This window comes from Mytilus galloprovincialis, chromosome 11 (genome assembly GCF_965363235.1).
Source record: "Mytilus galloprovincialis chromosome 11, xbMytGall1.hap1.1, whole genome shotgun sequence".
Lineage (NCBI taxonomy): Eukaryota > Metazoa > Mollusca > Bivalvia > Mytilida > Mytilidae > Mytilus > Mytilus galloprovincialis.
The window spans coordinates 39041544-39062676 of NC_134848.1; the positions used below are offsets into that span (position 1 = coordinate 39041544).

Below are 21133 nucleotides of genomic sequence, written 5' to 3' on the forward strand. Positions count from 1 at the left end.
AGTGGGTATTACAAAACTAAGTATTTAAGTCCTATCACGATAATTGTGACACAAAATCCTGCATTAATACTATGTTTATCGTTTCTTGCACTTTGACATGCCTAAAACCTTTTGTTATGTCAAAATAACGATGTTATGTAGATTGGGATATATGGTTTAATCTGAATAAGATTTCACATAATAATTATATTCTAAACAGACAATATCTTTCTAAACAGACAACTTTTTTTTAATATTTCGTTAACAACATCATACTTTTCTTGACCCTGTTTCCTAAATTCAATGCCCAGGCCAAAATAGGTTTGGTTGCGTTTAAACTTGCCCTACCATTTAGGTTTGACATGTAGCAATTAACGTACCACCAGCCTCCAAAATATTGTTTAGCACACTCATGTCTATCGTTGTTTCTGTCTTTTGTTGAAAACACTGCACCATTAGCTTGACCATTAGAATTACCAACGTTTTCCATACTGTCGCCTGTTTTGAGGTGAAATACAATAAAAAAAAATTAGTTTATGAGTTTTTGTTGTACTGTGAAAATAAGAAATCAATGTTGAATACGTGGCATATGTTGTTACTTAATGTAAGATTCATGAGGAACATAAACTTAGAGCATATTAATAGTCCAATATGTTCGATAAAAACGCATGTAATGACGATCACAAAGAGAAGACACTTCAACACTAAGAAATAAGTTCGTTGACGGAAAGGAAAAGTAGATTGTTCACAGAGAGTATTTTAACTATGTTTTGAAAAACTTAACATTTGCAAAGTTCTTGAAAAATAATTTTACTGGAATTTAGAATTGTGTCGTCAACAAGTCGTATGTATGTATGGTGCATTTTTTTGTTTCTAATTATTTAAGAGGTTAAGCTTAATAGAATGAGTTGCATGTAGCTTAAAGTTTTATTCATGCAAATAATGTTTACAACTATATTTCTTTATAAAGTTATATTCTTGCAAAGAATGTTTACAAATATATTTCTTTATAAAGTTGTATTCATGCAAATAATGTTTACAAATATATTTCTTTATTTATATTCACATACGCATTGCACTTCCTCCGTTAAGCGAAAACAATATAAAACAGAGAGCAATTGTTAAAAAGTAAGAGAATACAAATTATAGAAACGAGGACATGTTGTCGTTTTGCCGTATATCAATAACTTACTATCGAGCACAAATGAATAAATTTAATATTGATAAAAAAACCTTTTTTTGAATCCACATAAACTTTTTATGAAAACTTTAAAATATTTACTATTAACAAACCTAATCATATAACTTCCAGGAAACAATTGGAAGGTCCAAGTTTGAGCTGATTACTATGTTTCCCTTATACATTTAGGAATAAGTTTTACTTGCATTTGTTGATGTTTCATTGTTTCAATTTTTGTGTCTTCCTTGCTAGCTATTTTGTTAACTTAGTTTTATGTTTTAAATAGTCAAATTATGTTTTTCGGTTATTTTAGATATTGAGATCCGACAAAACTACAAACTTTTGACATTTGACGTTTCGAATTAGATTAGAAATAAACCTGTCAATATAATTCCGAAACATCCCAATTTAATAGACAAAGGCGGAGATTGATTTCTGAAGGTAAATTTGATTATATTTCTATTATTTTTGGTTTGAAATCCAACAACATCAATTACACCTTCATTTGAAAGTTCATCACACAGTTCTTTTACCGTACGGTCACCTAGATATTCACTTTTGTTTGAAAAGATTCCTTTACAACTGTTCAAACTATTGTAGGGAGCGGAACAAACAATAAAGTTGATAATTGTTTTCATTGTCAGCAAATTCATTGATTGGCTTTTGCTGGAACATTCAACAAACAAATTTCCTAATCACACCTTTGAAGTATGTTTGGATCCCTTCAGTCTGGCCTCTACCCTTCGACCTATACAGCAGTGATACACAATCCTCTGAACACGGCAAGGATAGCGATCCACCGAGGGGGACGGGTATCATATGGTGGTTTGAACTTATCAGCAGTAGTATACCGTCTATCCGATCATATGGCGTTTACATAACTTATTTACTACACAACACTAGAGCATGTTGACACTTTAACGACTTCTAATCTGACAGCTTCCTGTCAAATGATCTCAGAAGAGTTATTGTATGTGTTATTTTTCACAATTTTCGACAAAGTAGTAAAAGTATCGTTACTCCTGTAAAAATTATACTATTATGAATATGATAAAGTCGGAATATATGATAAAATACAAATGATGGCAAATAAACATAACATATATGAGAGCTTTATGTTTCACAGACGCAAACAAGTCATTTGTTCCAATACTTTATAAGTCCAATAGCGTCCGCTACAATTTGCATACCTCAGACTGGTCAAGACAACAATATGTCGACAGTTTTGTTTTCAATTCGATCAGGTAGGTCCTATATTATTGATCATCCAGGGTGAAGGTCGGAGAAATTTGGAATACCTAGGTGAAATTAGGGTATATTAGATATGGACAGAAATGTAGCCTTGCAACAGGCCACATCAAACCCCTAAAAGATTTGATGCAAGGATTCTTAACTGGCAATGCATGGAATTTTTTTTACACGAGGCATCATATTTAAGGTAGATGGGATGTCTAAATTATAATCCATAGATAATGTTTACACGCTTTTTAAAAAAATAAGAATAAAAAGAATGGGTGACGTGGCTTATTTTCACGCTACACGGTGTTCACAATTGACAGATTTTGGTTAGATTATGCATGGGAAACCCAATTTTCTGAAAAAAGCTTAAACTACACCATAGAATTTTGAGATAACATACGAGAAGATAGCTTTAATAGTATGCTTTCAGTTAAGTAAAAGAAAAAAAAAGTGATCATATTATAATTTGTCCTTAGTTCACAGTTTTCCTCAGGAAATCAATAAAAAGTGTGATCACAAGAAAATGAATGAAATATTATCATTTGATGCACACACAGAATCAGATAAGTTGTAGCACTACTTATTGAGAGTTCGTTCAGGAAGGACACCAGAAGGTAGAACATTGCAAAATGTGCAATTTGTGTAAAATGTCAAATAATGTTATTTCACCTATATAAAAATGTAATTTTCACCTGCAGTTCCGGAGTATCCTGTCACATGGAGTAAATAGTTACTATGTTCGTCCTCGAGACGAAAGGTTGAATATTCTGCATAATACTTTCCATTAGACTTTTCCTCTAAATTTACACGTAATTTATGTCGACCGTTTGTTGATATTGAGTGGATAACATCGTTACCTGTAAAAGAGAGGCGAAAGATATAAAAGGGTCATTCAACTCACGTCATAAGCCGACCCTCAACGTCAATTTCAAGATGTAATTTATTAATTTGATTTAACTGTTTTCTGGTCTGGTTGTTATCTTTTTTACCAACTCCCCATTCTCGGTTTTAACTGTATCTGTTATTTACTTTATCAGTTGGAACTCAGTTGAAATAGATAAAAGACTTGAAACTCTTTGCTAGAGACGCTAAACAAGGCGAAGTTATTAAATTTGAATTGTTTAATTCTGTTTCTATCAGCTTTAAAATTTAATGGATATGCCCAATTTCAGATTTTTATGCATTTTATGGGTGTGTTTTACTTGAAATATTAAATAAACCATCGAAATATTTGTAAACCCTCAAATTATAATCATGTTAACACAAAACAGGCGATTGTGGTAGGTAAACTTTTTCGCGAATTCTGTTTTTTTACATTTAAAATTGAGAATGGAAATGGGGAATGTGTCAAAGACACAACAACCCGACCAAAGAGCAGACAACAGCCGAAGGCCACAATGGGTATTCAATGCAGCGTGAAACTTCTGCACCCGGTGGCGTGCCCCTAAAACATGTATAATAATTCAGTGATAATGTACGTCATACTAAACTCCGAAATATACACAAAAAACTAAAATTAAAAATCATACTAATAAAGACTAACAAAGGCCAGAGGCTCCTGACTTGGGACAGACGCAAAATTTCATTAATTCAACGAACAGAGAATGTTGAGTACACCTTTTTAGTTTCAGGCGTGTCTAATTTGACTATTCTATCGCTTCTGATTGTAATATTTTTATCTATTCCGGCTGAAGTTTGGTACAAATTATTGAAAATTTACAGTACTAAAAGATGAAATATTTAGGTCAAATGAAATACCTTTCTAATGAGACATATTCAAAGAGTAGGCTTGTTGGAATAACAGTGTTTCACTAAAAAATACTTGACTACAAAACTTTCTGGTGGATGTTAAAAATGCATAGCTGCCAAAAAATCTCATTGTTTGTGCGTGTTATCTAGGATGATTTGAGTTCAACCTCTCAAAATATTTAGTCTTCCCTTTTACGCAACAGAATTAAAAAAAATAGTCTATTACTTTCGAAAATTTCACCTGACAACTGAACAAAAGAGGAGATCCGGTAAGGGCCCATTTTGGCCTCAAATTTCAGATTCATCTGAATAAAAATGTTGTACAGTTTTTGAACACTTGAGTGTCTACTTCAGTCGATTCAATTAGTTTGTGTGAAATATTTGAACTAATTTAGTCATTTCAGACGCTCATATTTCAAAAATGAAAGTGTCCGCATCCGTGTTCACCCTCAACCTTTATATATGTTATGTATTATCATCAAATACAACTTACATTGAAATACTAAAAATGAACACGAATGCGGCCACTTCCATTAAAGACGATTACCGTCTAAAATTTAACTCAAATGCGTATATTGTGAAGATATCAGTAATTAATCATGACTTATTGATGCTAGTACCCGATATATGTGCATTCTATTGTCAAAAACAGCCCATATTTATGTAGCAGAAGTATTCCACTTTCCAATAAATAGCTTAAAGATTACATCATAACAATTTTGTAAAACTGGTATATTTTTGGGCCAAAAAGGGGTCTTTGTGAACCTTCTCCTTTTGTCGATACATTAGTATAAACAGCTGAAAAATTGCTGGATTTTGTTTCAGAATAACCTTAGCTGAATCAAAAGAGGATTTGTTTCAGTCTTAATGTTTTAACGGCGACCAGATATAATTTTTAGTTTTATGAACTTCTCATGGGGCACTTACAAGTCTGAACTGGATGCACACGAAGACACTTATTATGCATTGCAACTAAAATTTCTATATATGTCTTTCTTTTAGAGCCATACACTATGGATCCATAATCTAATTTATACAGAACCAGTTATCTATGTTCATTTCATAAAATGTTGCGATCAATACAATTATCAGCGTAAGCCACAACCTGTGAAAATATCTTTAGCTTTTAGACGTTTTCATTTTGACATTTTAATATGGGGAAAAAATATTAACTTTCTTTCAAAAATAAGACGAAGAAAAGTGTTATCAGCATTTTTATCTGGTTTCCATGAAGCCCAGGATCAAGATGCAATTTCTGTTTTTTTGGAGATATGATTCCCGACAAAGTTTTTGAGATAAAAGTTTAAAACTTTTTTTAGAAGCCAATTTTTCAATTATATCAAGACACAATTGTAATGACCATTTTTATATTACTCATATACATGCGTAAGGACTGAATTACAGCTTTCAAATAATTCACCAAAAAAAAAAGCATGAACCTCGCGGAAACTTTACGAAATGACAAAATGATCAAATCTAGATTAATCGTTGTCAGAAACAGTAATTTAAGAATTTCAGATCTGCATTTAAATCATGAGTTCCATAAGTTAATAATATGTCATCCATGCATAACAGACATATAATATGTTTCATACTCTACAAAAGCTGTTGAAATGACTTTAGTATGTCGAATTTTTCAGTTTTTTGTTGAGACGACCATTCGAGTATAACAAGTAACACCCTTACATACGTTTAAAAAATGCAATTATTTGTACTAGTTAAATATTTATCATAGCCGCAAAATATATACCGGTCTACATTGTTTTATGCAATAAACACACAGAAACAGCATTTATCAATTCAATGTTATTCAACTGTGCATCTTATTTTCAATGCATTATTGAAACCAATTCAACTTTGATATTAGGTAAAAAATCTAAGATAAGGTTGTATGATTCGCAAATCATTGTATAGATAACATTAAACAAGTGTGTAGAGTCCTTAATTTTTGGACAAATATTCTTTAAGATTCAAAGTGGAATAGCCATTAAACAAATGGAAGCATTAAGAAGCCTAAGGACAATACAAGAACGCGGTTAATATAAATGTACAGAACATGTGTACGAATCAAGAAAAGTAATTGCTTAAGTAGTCGTAGACAAATGTACATGTCTCAGGCAATGGATAACCATGAACCATAAATGAAACTTAAAATCATAACAAGCGTTTTCATAGCGCTTTTCCTGTTTTGCATTTGATGCTAAATAAACTCTTCATAAATTTTATATTTGCGTCATAGACGCATTTCGTCTACAAAAGACTCATCAGTGACGCTCGAATAAAAAAATGTTAAAAAGGCAAAATAAAGTACAAAGTTAACGAGCATACAGGACCAAACATTTCAAAAAGTTTTGCCAAATACAGCTATGGTAATCTATTCCTGAGGTGAAAAAGCCTTAATATTTCAAACATTCAAAGTTTTGTAAACAGTTAAAACACACAACAGCACTTCGAGTTGGAAAACCTATACTCTTGCACAATCGATATCAAATTAAAAAAAAACCAAATAAATAAAAACAAGTGAAACTGCAAGATACTGCTCACTGACGATACCCCCGCCCAAATACTTAATAGTAAACAAGAAGTTTTTAAGTGATGAATCTACAGGGGTAAACAGTATACCTCCACTTTTTGTTAAAGCGGGGACATACCAAAACTCATTCTAGAATGTGTAAGAAAGCTGTTTGGAATCTAGAACCGATTTTTATCTTTTTTAATACAGTTTACCTAACCAATATTCGCCAAGTACATTCCCAAAGCCTTCTTTGTATTCTTGCCAGTTACGGTTAAAATCAACTGAACCATTTGTTCGTCTTTGAATGACCTACAAGATATTTTTAGACATTTGTTATTGTAACGACATACTGAAGCAAGAAAAAAGTATAAATTTTGCATTTCTGAACGTTTCGGGTCGTAGGTTGTAAAATATGTATTTTGTATTAAATGTACGGAACACATGATAAATAATTGCAAGTGATACTCGTAGTGAAACTCACAATAATCTTTCATTGGGACAACCTGTAAGCGTCTGAGTAAAGATTTCGGTGCTCAGTGGTATGGTTTACTAGACGACGTTGTCAACACGTAATGACTGGTATGACATTCTTGTATACCTTACTTTATTCCTCACAACATAAAAGTTAAAAGATTATTTTAAATATTCGGTTAATTATTTTCAAATTAGTGGGATCCTTCGAAATGATTTAAACGGCAAAAGTAGAGTGTTAAAATCTTTTTCTTGACCAATCTCTTTTCATTTATTTGGTACACTATTTCCACCCAACAATGGTGAACAAAATTGTGATTTCAGTCTTTGGTTCTGCCTTTGCCTCCGGAAATATTATACTCATTTAGGCTGTCAACATCCATTTTTAATCTGCTCAAACTTGAATGCACGGGTGGTTACGATGTATCATTGCATGCCGTCTATAAGTTCTCTTTCAAGGGGGGGGAATTGTTTTCCCAAAAATTATGGTACCAAGTTGGAAACAGTCCCCCTCTCCTAACACATGACTGTCTTTCAGGCAATTGGTTATTTTGCTGTAGTAGAAATGAAGAGCGTAGCCTTTTTATGATCGGTATATTTGGAACAACTTTTGTAAAAGAGGACCCTCTTATTTTTAACATCAAAGAAGATTGAAATCCAAGAATATGCCAACATTCACGTACAAGCTGCAATAAGTCTAAATGAATTACAACCCACAAAAAGCTAGTCATAATTAAATATATAGTTTCAATGTGTTAGAATTAAAATAAAATCAACGGTACCAATTTTCTTGCACCAGATGCGCATTTCGACAATACATGTCTCTTCAGTGGCCAAAATATTTGAAATCTAAACCTTATATAAAAGATGAAGAGCTATAATCCAAAAGGTCCAAAAAGTATAGCCAAATCCTTGAAAGGAATCAGAGCTTTGCATGAGGGAGATACATTCCTTAATTTTATAATAATTTCTTATATTTTGTAACAGCAAATTTTAATAACACACAAATCCGTATTTTCATGCCAGTACCGAAGTACTGGCTACTGGGCTGGTGATACCCTCGGGGACTAATAGTCCACCAGCAGAGGCATCGACCCAGTGGTAGTAATAAAATCAACGGTACTAATTTTCTTGAGAACTGTTATTATATGAGATAAAATTGTGCAAATATTAAAGTTTTAGAACTAAAAGAGGGACGAAAGATACCAAAGGGACAGTCAAACTCATAAATCTAAAACAAACTGACAACGCCATGGCTAAAAATGAAAAAGACAAATAGAAAAGCAATAGTACACATGACACAACATAGAAAACTAAAGAATAAACAACACGAACCCCACCAAAAACTAGGGGTGATCTCAGGTGCTCCGGAAGGGTAAGCAGATCCTGCTCCACATATGGCACCCGTCGTGTTGCTTATGTGATTACAAATCCGGTAAATAGTCTAATTCGGTAGGTCACATTCATGAAAGGGAAGGGGATTGTAGTTACGACGTAAGGAACATATCCGATATCATTTGTGAAACAGTTATTCCATAACGGTCAACCAACTCGTGATGGCGTCCGTAAAATTTACGAAGGGATGATTTCAACTTCACCATTTGGAACTCTTGGTTTAATAGCTTCCTTGTAAGCAGCAACCCTCTATCAAGAAAATTATGATAGGAAATGTAAGCACGGGAATATCGTATCAATTGGGAGATATATACCCGTATACAGGTGCTGCTGGAATGTTGCTACTTGGAAATGGAAAGTTCACAATTGGAAAGCTGAAATCATCTCTTTTGTCGTAAAGTTTTGTTTTCAACCGACCCTCATTGTCAATTTCTAGATGTAAGTCAAGATATGAAGCCGACTTAACTGTATCTGTAGTATCCTTTATCTCTAGTTCAATGGGATAGATGCGTTCTACATAGTCACCAAATTTTGAATTGTTTAGTGAAAGAACATCATCTATATAGCGGAAAGTAGAGTTAAAGGATATTGCTAACTTCTTATCTTTTCTCCTAAGAAGTTCCTGCATGAAGTCAGCCTCATAATAATAAAGAAATAAGTCGGCAAGTAGAGGTGCACAGTTTGTTCCCATTGGAATGCCGACAGTCTGTTGAAAAACACGTCCTCCGAACATTACAAATATGTTGTCAATCAAGAAATGAAGCATCTTGATGATATCAGTTTCAGAGAATTTTTTGTTTGAATCAGAGTGATTCTTTACAAAGTAGGATTTATCCCTCCCTAGACAAGATACTTGTATCTACGTTGGCCATTCTTTTTTATGAAGCAAAGTAAAACAACTCTTTCAATTTTTCTTTTAGTTTGGAATGTGGTATACTAGTGTAAAGAGTAGAAAAGTCAAATGTTTTAATACTGTTACAAGATGAAAGAGAGTTAGATTGTATGTACTCTAAAAGATCTTTGGAATTTTTAAGTATCCACATCTGATTCACGCCACCTCTAGAATAGGCAGTTTCACAATAACTTTGAAGCCCGTCTTTGATTGCTGATAAAATAGATGTTAATAATGTAGAAAAAGGTTTCGTGGAGCACTTGGAAGACCCAGCAATATACCGTTGTTTGTAAGGACACTTATGTAGTTTAGGTGTATCCAATACAGTGACGGAAGATCCAGTTCTTCATCTTTGGTTGAAATTCCAAAGGAACATAGAACAGACCTATGATTATCCAGGATTTCCTCTTTGGTAAGTGTCGTGAGGGTATATGTTGGTGTTTCCAAGTGAATTGTCAATACCTAATTCGTTTATCAAGCAGTCAATGTAATGACTTTTACACACAAAAACGATGTTATTTGGGGCTTTATCAGCGGGGACAACAACATATTTGTCATGGAGGTCGGATAGGTCTTTTGCAACATTTGAGTCTTTAAAGATTGACGTAGCATGGGCATTGATGGACCCATTCAGTTTCATAATTCTGATTTGTATCAACGACATCACTGCCTTAATCCATTCGGAAAGAGTGTCTACGTCTTCCTTCTCGCGCTTAGCCCATTGCCTGGCATAATCCTCGACTGAATCCATCAAAATTTTAAAGTTGTATTTCCAATTGATGGATTTAGGCTCACGATATTTTGGACCTTTCGATAACACATTTCGTAAAGAAGTGTTATTAACAATGTTAAGGTCACCGGTAATAACGTGGCCAGCAGTATTATATGTGAATTGGGAACTAGCACAAGTGCAATCAGGAGGTTTAGACTTGAAGTCGTCAATATCGAGATCCTGCAAAACACGTTTATAATTGAAAATTTTAGTTGCAAAAGGTTTGGTATAGGTATAAGAAATTATTTGTACAGACTGGTCTTTGAAATAAGGAGGTATTTTCGATTGAACTAATTTATGATGAAGGATATTGCCTAGGTTGACGCCATCGAGACCTTTGTTGGCAAAGGAAAGATTTAGAAAAGATCTTTTCTCTTTCTCATCTTTTCCAATGCGAACTGGCTTGAAAAGTCTGTGACTTGCAATATCCGAAATTATAGCTTGAAGTTTGTATTGGTTTGAATGAGGGTTGGTAACAGTGGATTCCAAACATAAATTGAACAGAGAATGAAGTTTTGAAAGAGGTAACGAATAAAGTTTCGTGCGAATGTGATGAATACCTAACGGCTTTTGTATGAATGGCAGCAAGTCATTAATAGAGACATCATGCAGAGAAGATGATGTATAATGACGATGACAATGACTGCGTCTACGTCGAGGAGTCGAGTTGAAAATATTCATCACATTCACCGAGTTACACGAAGGACTAGATAGAATATCTATACCATCAATTTTGTCATTGCAGCCATAAGGTGTTGCAGTTCCCAATTGTCTAATCCAGTAGTCTTCTTTTTGTCTACGGAGAGTCGTTGAAAGATTAGGATTGTTAGAGCTATGGTATATGTCGACATGCCAAAAACAAAAATCAATAATCTTTTCCGATCACTTATGGTCACTCTTGGTTTTTGATTGAGTTTGCATTGCACAGTATTTATCTTTCTATGTAGGTTTATGTGCGGACTTCGAGTACAAATATAGGTAAAACGTGCACTAAGTTACACCTTTGTTTATAAATATCTGGTATACGTTTGTACGGTACAAAAAATGTATCTTATATGTATATGTACTTTCATTTAATATAGAATATATTTTCTATGATTTTGTACACGATAATGTGCTAGGTCAAAAGGTATCCGTCTGTAAAAAGATATGTCATCGTGTCCGTATCATTATTCTAATTTTGAGCCGAGCTTTTGTTTTTACTCAAAAATGCAGCGTGTTCAACGACGAAACGGCAAATATTAATGTTTATTTCTTTAGTTTTTTTAACCCATGGCCTTCTACACTTAAAGCAAGCACGCACCACGAGGACACTGGAGCGTAAACAACTTATTAAGAAATCTGTTTTTAGAAATATTTGATACCATAGCCTCAATGAAATAGAATTCATAGCATATTTTTGAACAGCTTATCAGACCATCAATATAACGAACTTTCGTTCATGATGATTAGAATGTGATTCTGTTTTCTTAAATACAAACCGTCCATTTGATGCCAGCCTCTATTACACAGTACGCCAACATTGGATGTTGAACAACTTTGGGATGAATATAAAATACATCGTTGTGCACAAATGGTATATCTGCACATTCGTTGGCTGCAAATCGAGAAAGAATCGTATAGCTTAAAAGTTATGTGGTTCTTGAATTTGTTCGGTTGTATGGATCGATTTTTCTTTAAATATTCGCTGTTATTGTAAATTCAAAGATTCGGAAAATTGTATCATTCCTATTTATTATTTTTTTAAAAGCATCATTGTAAGAAGTTTTATTCATGTTTTCGAAATTATACGTACCTGCTGCGCAAACCGTTTTATTAACATCATGAGGATCGGTACTTAAGCAATATAAAAATCTGCTACATTCGTTTGAGGAAGAACATGACTGGCCTTCTGTTTTGCCTGTCAGAAACGAAAAAAAGAACCTTTCTAATAGAAAAAATTTGGAAAATAGAAGAAATATTAAAAAAATCAATAGTTATATATATTTCTACTTTTCTCGTTTTGTACCATTGCAGAGTGGAGTGTTGGAACTCTGCTTTTCTATAGATCTTGTGATCTCAACAGTACTAGTGCTACGATAAACGGTTTAATCTTATTACACCTGTCTGATCTAAAAGAGCGTATGTTGCCCTCTACATGTGTATTTTTTTGTAGTTGATTTTACTGACCGATATAGCATTTACATCTACAATGATAATTTATCCTGTGTTTGAAACAATTGACTTTACACAAAATACCTATTTGTGTTTTATAACTATGTAATTGACATAAAATGGATAAGTCCCAAATATGAATCCGATTATTTCAAATGGTTAAGCATAATGAATCATATTTCAAACAATGACTAGACAAAACAATACATATTTAAAACAAAAATAATTTGTCAGTGTCTTATGTATGACGTTACACGTCGTAGTATTCATCTCCATCATATGAATTAAGGCAATTTAGATTGATTTACAAGACCAACAACACAAATTGGATCGGTCGGCAAAAGAGTCTTGCAACATATATGTTGTTTTATAAAATAAACATATAAGACTAGAATGTTTAACGAACCATGTGCACCAGGCGTCCTAGTCCTATATCTGGTTTGAACCAAAATGATAAAATTTAAGTCATATCTTATTATTTTGAACCTCATGTGTGCAAATGGTAACGTTTAGAACAACAGATATTATTAGTTACATTTAATTTGTGTAATAAGTATTGACTAGTGTTAAATTCAAACACCATGAGGCGCATCTGAAATGTGTATGCATTTTTCAAAACTGGTGTAAATTCCGTTAATCCCTGACTTCACCATATATCAAATATTTTTCATACGATGCGTTCCTTGACGCCGATAATGAAATGAATAGCTAATGGTTATGAGCACCGATGTTGCTGTTCATTATTAAATACTGTGTTTTCATGAAAGTTTTTTGTGCCTTTTTTATATATTGTCGCCAAACAAACAAAAATCGGCAATGTTTTGTATTTTATTGTTTAATTACTTTTTTTTGGCATTTTTTATTTGATGTTCTTGTGCGCTCAATCCTCCACCTAAACTGGGACAGTGAATACGCATTCTCATCTAGAGAATTAGCTAATTTTTGGAGTTCTTTGTTGTGTTTTATATAAAATTTTGATAAATTGTGTGTGTTTTATGCCCCACCTAGGTACATTAAATTTTTCGATCTGTGCGTTCGTTCGTCCGTCTGTCATAGGTTTTTTGTCAAAGTGTTTTTTTGATGAAGTCCAATCAACCTGAAACTTAGTACACATGTTCCGTATGATATAATATTTCTTGTTGAAATGCCAAATTATTTTTTTACACATCATTCACTTTTTAATTTGCCGGGTAAAATTTATTTAATATGCACGTCGGAAATGTTCAAGTTACTAATGTTATTATTTACACATGACGTACGCTCTGTTTGTATGAAATTTAGGGTGGAATATAATTTACAGCTATGAATTTACAATTGCCTCTGAGGGAAATGTCACAAATGTTATTGCCATGTAAGACCCTCATGTAATAGAATTCCCTAATTGGCTTTTTATTTCAGGGATTCAAAGAAGCACGAACAAATGGGTACAGTCTCAACATAGCATGGAAGGCAAATTTGTAAATATAATGGACACGTCTTTACTAGTTCATCTATTTATTGACAATATCAATAATTATTGTGATTGTATCAATTATTTATTCGTTTAGTAGATATTTAAAAGTAACAGTAAACTTTTGATCTTCGTGTTCAGTTTTCATTAAACTATTCTCCATTGCATCGTATACGCAAACGTTTTCTCCCTTATAAAATGTATTCTGACTTTTACTCATTCAACAAATAGGGATACTGTTGTCATCAATGTAAAAGGTTTCGTTAATGTTGCGAAGGCTGGTGTTATATGTTTTTTTATAATTGTATTCCGTATGAAAGGTGAAATCTAGCCATCAAAGAAGATAAGATTGGTTCAATTGTTTTTTAAATCTTCTGAAGAATGAAACAAACTGAAAAAATATATTTCTATAAAATTCAGTGGATGTCGTCGGTTGCTTATATTGCACATATTGTTCTATTAGTTTATAACTTTTATTATTATATTTATGTTATATAAGTCAAGATACAAAACTCTACTAATAAAGTAAGCAACTGTGTCTTTTCAATAGTCACTGTCCAAACAGGAACATGATTCATTTAAGGTAGCACAATACAAAGATTTTTTTACTTCCAATCGTAAACCTGTAAAACGTGATTTCAATTGATTACATAATTGTTGTATAATAATAACATTGTATTCATTTAAAACAGTAATCTGTCGGCTATCCATAAATACCACTTTTATAAAGGAGTAGGTCCGGTAAGGGCCGGTTTTGGCCTCAATTTTCAAGTTCATCTAATGAAATATTTTAGACACTTTTTAAACACTTAAGTGTCTATGTCAATTGATTCAATTAGTTTCTGTGAAAGATTTTAACTGATTAAGTCATTAAAAACTCGCCGATTCAAGCTTAAATATGAAAAATCTATCAAATATGCCAAAAATCGTCACTTTTCAGATGGTTTTTGTCAAAAATGAAAGTGGCCGCATCCGTGTTCATCCTCAACCTTTATATATATTATGTATTATCATCAAATACAACTTACATTTCATTATTATGAATGAACACGAATGCGGCCACTTTCATTTAAGACGGAACCGTCCTACATTTAACTAAAATGCTAAAATTGTGAAGATTTCAGTGATTTGGCATGACTTTATGATGCTAGTACCCGATATATGTGCATTGTATTGTCAAAAACAGCCCATTTCTATGTAGCAGAATCATTCTACTTTCCTATAAATAGCTAAACGATTACATTTTCACAATTTTGTAAAACTGCTATATTTTGGGGCCAAAAAGAGGTCTTACTGAACCTACTCCTTTTCAAGTTTTATAAAAGAAGTTACAGTAAATTCAAACTTTGGAATTGGAGGTCTAAAATCTGTGTAATGTGCTACCTTAAGCAATATGAAACATCCTTTATCATGTTTATACACTCGTCGATTATATTGCAGGTTGAATGGATATTTTTTTCTAGTCAAACTTCCATAAATGGCAAGTTAGCAATTTTATTTTTCGATAAATTACGCTACATTATTTTAATTGCAGGTTTTTTTGTTTTAAAATGAGAACATTTTTCGAATTGTCAAGGAAGTTAGTAACAAGGGGGCGTTTTGGAGACACCATACCTTATAAGTTTGAATGTAACTAAGGATGATCAAAATGAGTACTTGTACAGTAGTAGGACATTTTTTTATGAGAAAACAATTAAATAATTTCAAATTCTAATAATTTTATTTTATCAGTTACCCTAATTATCGTAGAACATCATTAACCTAACTGATGTTATTTATTAATAAAAAAAAAAGAGGCATATTTAAAAATAAGAAATAGCTGTTAAAGGAAAGATAACCATGATAACCAAGTGGGCGGTTCGGAGACACCATAAATTATAAATTTGAATGAAACAAGGGAATAATCAAAATGAGTCCTGTTACAGTGGTATAAAATGTTCATGAGAAAAAAAAATACCGGCTTTGTACTAAAATGAGAAACACGACAAGAGCTACAAGTAGAGCAGCATGATCTGTTTACTCTTCCGTATATTTGGTTGGGTTCGTGTTGCTCTGTCTTGAGCATGTTAAGTTTTCTGTTTTGCTTTGTGTACTATAATTTGTCTATTGGTCCTTTTCTTTTGTAGCCATGACGTTATCAGTTTTTCAGTTCATTTTCGACTAATGAGTTTAAATGTTCTTCTGGTATCTTTCTCGTCTCTTTAATTATACTTCTTTTAAGGTCTCCTCATCAGTAATCATGGTAACTAAGTAGGTGGTTCGGAGACAACATACATAATAGATTGAATGAAAAAAAAGGATAATCAAAATAAGTCCTGGTACAGTATTATGAAATTATCATATGAAAAAATTCAAATAATTTCAAATCCTTATGATTTATGTTATGAATAAATAGCATAATTGTCGTAGAACGGCATTAAACTATCTGCGTATATCTTAAATGGGTTTGCAGCATATATACTATGTCCATGTGTTGTTTACCATCCATACTAAGTTTTTTTTTTATATTTGTTTTGGTAAATTATTAGCCCTTTACTGTTTTTTAATATCGTTTTGACGTGCATACCATTAATGTGTTGTTGTGCTGTGGTCATTGCATGTATTTTTTTTTGCTCTATTTTTTACCAATCAAAATATATGAAAAAGAAGATATGGTATGATTGCCAATGAGACAACTCTTCACAAGAGACTAAATGACACATACATCACAACTATAGGACATCGCACGGCCTTCAACAATGAGCAAAGCCCTTACCGCAAGGTCAGCTATAATAGGCCACGATATGACAAATGTAAGACAATACAAACGAGACAACTAACAGCATAATATATGTACAAACATATGAACGAAAAACAAATATGTAACACATCACCCAATGAAAACCACCGAATGACTTACGACAGGCATATACATACAGAATGAGGTGGGGTTAAACATATTAGCAAGATCCCTTTTCACAACGTTCAAATGTCATTCATCGTATTCATTTTAGTAAATGAATGCATATATAGCTCTTATAGGGACGTGATATACTTAACATTCATGCATGGTCTTTACATCTGGTTCTATTAATTCATAACTATAATGTTCTATTTGCAAAGTATCAATACATTACTCTATTAATTTTCTTAGAAAAAGGATTATGAAATTTGTATCTACACTAGTCACTAACTTGGTAAGCAAACTGTGCCTTTCCAGTAGTCACTGGCCAAACAGGAACATGATCCATTTAAGCAGTACAAAAAATCATTACACTCTTCATTAATTTTGCAGGATGCAGTAATGTTTTTTCCTAGTCAAAAGTCAGTAAATTAAAATTAGAGATTATATTCAAGTATTTTACACATGTTTTTTGTCCAAAGCTGATACGATACTCATATTATCTAACAGACTAAATCACATCCTCATGAAGTTGTTTAATTAAACTTTTTAATAAGGTAAATATCAAACGTAAATTAAATGTAGTTGTTAAACGTCCAGTGATTCGTACGTAATGCATGTCCATGAATTTATCCGCAATATTGCCCGTTGTCATAAATTTTGGCTACTCAGTAAAGAAGAGGCAAATGCTAGTAATAAAGTTCGGTTTGAACCAGTCGGTTGTCAATCTCAGGACAAAGTGTACCGAGTTGAGAAACGGCTTCATTACAAAAAAAATCGGTCTAAAAACAAAGTAAAATTGAATGGAAATAAATTGCATTTTAATAACTCACTTGTGGAACAATTATGACCTGTCCAGTAATCAATCCTGTCACACTTGCATACCCCATGTATACAAAAAAGAGTATCCAAACACTCATCTGATGTTTTACAAATTGAGTTAAGCTGTCTTTCTAAAAAAACCAAAAAACAATTATTTGGTGACATATAGGCATCTTCTGCAAAATATGAAGACACAAGTAAACTGGTTATTGTTTTCAATCAAGTGTACATGGTGTATGCAACATAGAAAATACTACTTAAAGCGCTTATTGCTTTTTGTGTCGATTTACTTAATACCATTACATATTTATTTGTATCTGCATCTTTTTTTAAATTGCCAGTTTGTTTTATAAGAAAATTGAAATTGTTTAATTAAGAAAAAAGAATGCACTTAATGCACTAATATCTCGGACGTTTGTCTAACGTTATACAATCTATCTCCTCATTCTATACTGTGATTCCTCTTTTAATTATTTTTATCACATCGTTTATTAATTTATGCAACGATGGTCATATTTCGTAAATCAATTAGGAAAAGACAATTCAAAGCAAAAACCAACAACTTAGGTTAACGTCTCTTTTTATGCATCTTTTAAACGCAATGCGGTTTCAAATTGTCGCAATCGGTTCAAATACATTTTTTTCGGATAGACGCAAGTGCGCTTACAAACCGACATATCGTTTACGGCCACCAATTTGTAATGGTAACCGCAAATCTTTAGTAGAATCTAATCCAGTCGTTTGTCTTCGTTAATACTTTTGGGATTACTTAGTTCAGTCGTTTGTCTTCGTTAATTTATTTTGGGACAAACTATGTGAGAGGTACACCCATATTAATGAAGTCTATAATCATCTACAGTATAATATATCCGAGCGAAAATATAAAAAAATAGAATCATAATATTTATCCTCAATTCCGGTCTAAAGTTGTCCGGATTGACCCTTCCATCCACTTCAATTGAACTTCTATTGATAGTCTTTGCATTGGCAAGCATACTCCATCTCATTTTTTACATGAATATAATAACTTAATTTAAACTTTGTATTGCATTCTGAATAAGGTATGCACTTTCCCATTAAATGCACAAAATGTTTGCTGACCGACATCATATTAAATTCAGAGAGAACAACTTAAATAACAAAAAAGTTGCAAAAAGTACATGAAGACACTAATGTTTGATATTTAACGTCCATAGCAGGACGAACACAGATTAATGTGATATGAATAAAAATCTGGCTTTCTAATAGACCGACACGCCAGATTTTTATTTACTATGTTATAAAAAAAATGTTGATCGTGGAAACAATATCCAGTTCAGTGTGAATGGCATGTGCATACTTTCGACATGTATGGTAACATTTCAATTATTTGAAAACTCTACGAAAATGTTTTTTTTAACAATTTGTAAAAAAAATATTACTTGGCCTGCAATGCGATCCGTCCCAGTACTCATCTTTTGGGCATTTACATACATTATCCAGACATATTAATGGTTCCCTGCATTCATACGACGACACACACGCGGTGTCTACATTTCTATCTATAGTATAACAAATCTGCTTAAATTTGAAATATAAATAAGATCTTCTTAACAATGTTAGATAGGAAAACCTAGATAAATATAACAAACACTTGATCTTTTTTGGGAATAGATAAAAAAAAAACCCAAGAAACTAGTGTCACTATGTTTTGAAAGAAGCATAAAGAGGTACGCCATATTGTGAAATAAAATTTATAAGTTACTCTCATATTAAATAATGTTTTTCATCATTACTACCCACTTGCACTCTAGACATTATCACTTATAAGGGTTAAATAAGTACCAATTAAAAAACAAACGTGTCATTCATTGTCCTGTTCTATACAATGGTGTAGTTATGATGATGAACGATTACTGTTAGGCACGTTGTAATTAAAATTGCAATTTTTTTGGACATTGTTTTTTTGTGTATATGTTTTATTCATTATTATTTACTTAAACAGTCGCAATAGTCATGATAGTCAGAAGAATTAATGCTAAGTTTAATGTCAATCTTGATGAGTGTTGATGTAGATTCGTGTAGAATAAACGTAGTTAATCAAATCGCTAAAATTTGATTACATGTTACCTAGACTTACATATTTCACATCGATCTGTTGACCAGTAATAATCATCAGTAGGGCATTGGCATTTTCCAGATAAACACAGCAAATTGCTTTGGCAGCCATTTGTTGATGTACAGGACGCATTGACATTTGATTCTACAGAATAAAGGGTTTTACATTTTTGATTTTTGCTATCATTGTCGTCGCCATTGAATATACGAAACTTTTGCCTTACTTTTGCGGTACAACAATTTGTACTTTTGCAATACGCTCAACAAATATATATTTAAAAAACAATCTTTGTATATACATACATTTATCTTATAAAAGTTTTTTTGGCATGCAATTTAAAAAAAATACTATTTTGTTTTATTTAAACGAACTTTATACAAAAAGTCATCATAGATACCAGGATTAAAATTTTATATTTACACCAGACACGCGTTTCGTCTTCAAAAGACTCATCAGTGACGCTCGAATTGAAAACTGTTTAAAAGGCCAAATAAATTACGTTGAAGAGCATTGGAGACCAAAAATTGGAGACATGTTATAGTGAACACATGCACATTGATTCAGTTCTTTTAAGTTGCTTATCATGTAAAGCTGAATTTGTTTTTATCACTAATCTATAGAACACCGCTGTTACACAGCAAAACCAAAACAAGTTGCATTGGTTGCATTGGTTAAACAATCACATTCCACCTGAACGCATATTGGTATTGATCATATCTCGCACTTTATCACTCCACAAGGATCGCTTTGTGTGAGAGAAATGAGAGAGCTTGATATACCTGAATCGTTCTTGGATATCATTCAATTATCAAACCTAAAGAAAATCAATGTGTGAACATATGACGAAATGCTCTAACAAACAAACCGTTTGGGGGATTACAATTTTAATCAACAAGATGTTAAAAGTAGGTGTCGCTAGTTTTTGTCTCTAGGTACGATTACTAACCGGTTAAGTTGTAGAATGACGTTGTTATTTAGATTAATAGAGCGTTGAAGATATTTTGATTTCCAAAAGTAGCATATTTTAGAGGCAATGAAGGAACATATCCAACCTTTCCATCTTTAGGACAGAAACAGAGAAAACAGAAAATATGACCACTACGACATCCAAATGCTTACAGAAATAGTGGTCAACTTAGAATCAACACGATCACTCACTCTACAGTTTGGGAACAGCTTATTAGGGAAAATTCGTTGCAATGTGATGTCGACAGCTTACTTGAATCTAATTTAATTTTTAAAACTTTTAAAATCAAATACATACGATTATGATGGCTGCACACCAAGTCACTATTACAGAAAGCACTTCCGCCACAACAGGATTCACACAACAGGTGTTTTTCATTATTTAATCGGCGCCCGAATGTGTTTGAATAATATCCATTAAGGCATATCTAGTTTACAGAAATGTAGACAGAAGAATTATTGTGTGTAGTTTAAATCAATGATAATACAAACAAAACTTAAAATTTCTGAACATTATTTTTTGTAGTTTTATGTTATTTTGTTATACGATTGAAATAATTTACCGTACAT

At 32.5% G+C, this 21133-nt stretch overlaps 1 protein-coding gene across 1 annotated transcript; it reads right to left on the reverse strand.

Annotated features, from left to right (window-relative positions):
* Positions 1 to 133: 133 nt before the first annotated feature.
* Positions 134 to 21133, reverse strand: LOC143050752 (uncharacterized). The gene is made up of 12 exons (XM_076223871.1): positions 21127 to 21133; positions 21056 to 21069; positions 20862 to 20991; positions 19619 to 19741; positions 18921 to 19040; positions 17511 to 17630; positions 16970 to 17089; positions 11988 to 12092; positions 11674 to 11789; positions 6875 to 6971; positions 3091 to 3255; positions 134 to 477 (listed from the first exon to the last, which is right to left on the reverse strand). Exons 1-12 carry the CDS (start codon positions 21131 to 21133, stop codon positions 230 to 232), a joined length of 1365 nt encoding a protein of 454 aa, XP_076079986.1. The 3' UTR covers positions 134 to 229.

Excerpts from the sequence above, each read along its gene's own strand:
- LOC143050752 (XM_076223871.1), bottom strand. Across the intron at positions 17,090-17,510 it reads AGGTCATAATTGTTCCACAA|GAAAAAACATTACTGCATCC; the intron begins GTGAGTTATTAA and ends ACTTTTGACTAG. Across the intron at positions 11,790-11,987 it reads TAAAACGGTTTGCGCAGCAG|CCAACGAATGTGCAGATATA; the intron begins GTACGTATAATT and ends CTCGATTTGCAG.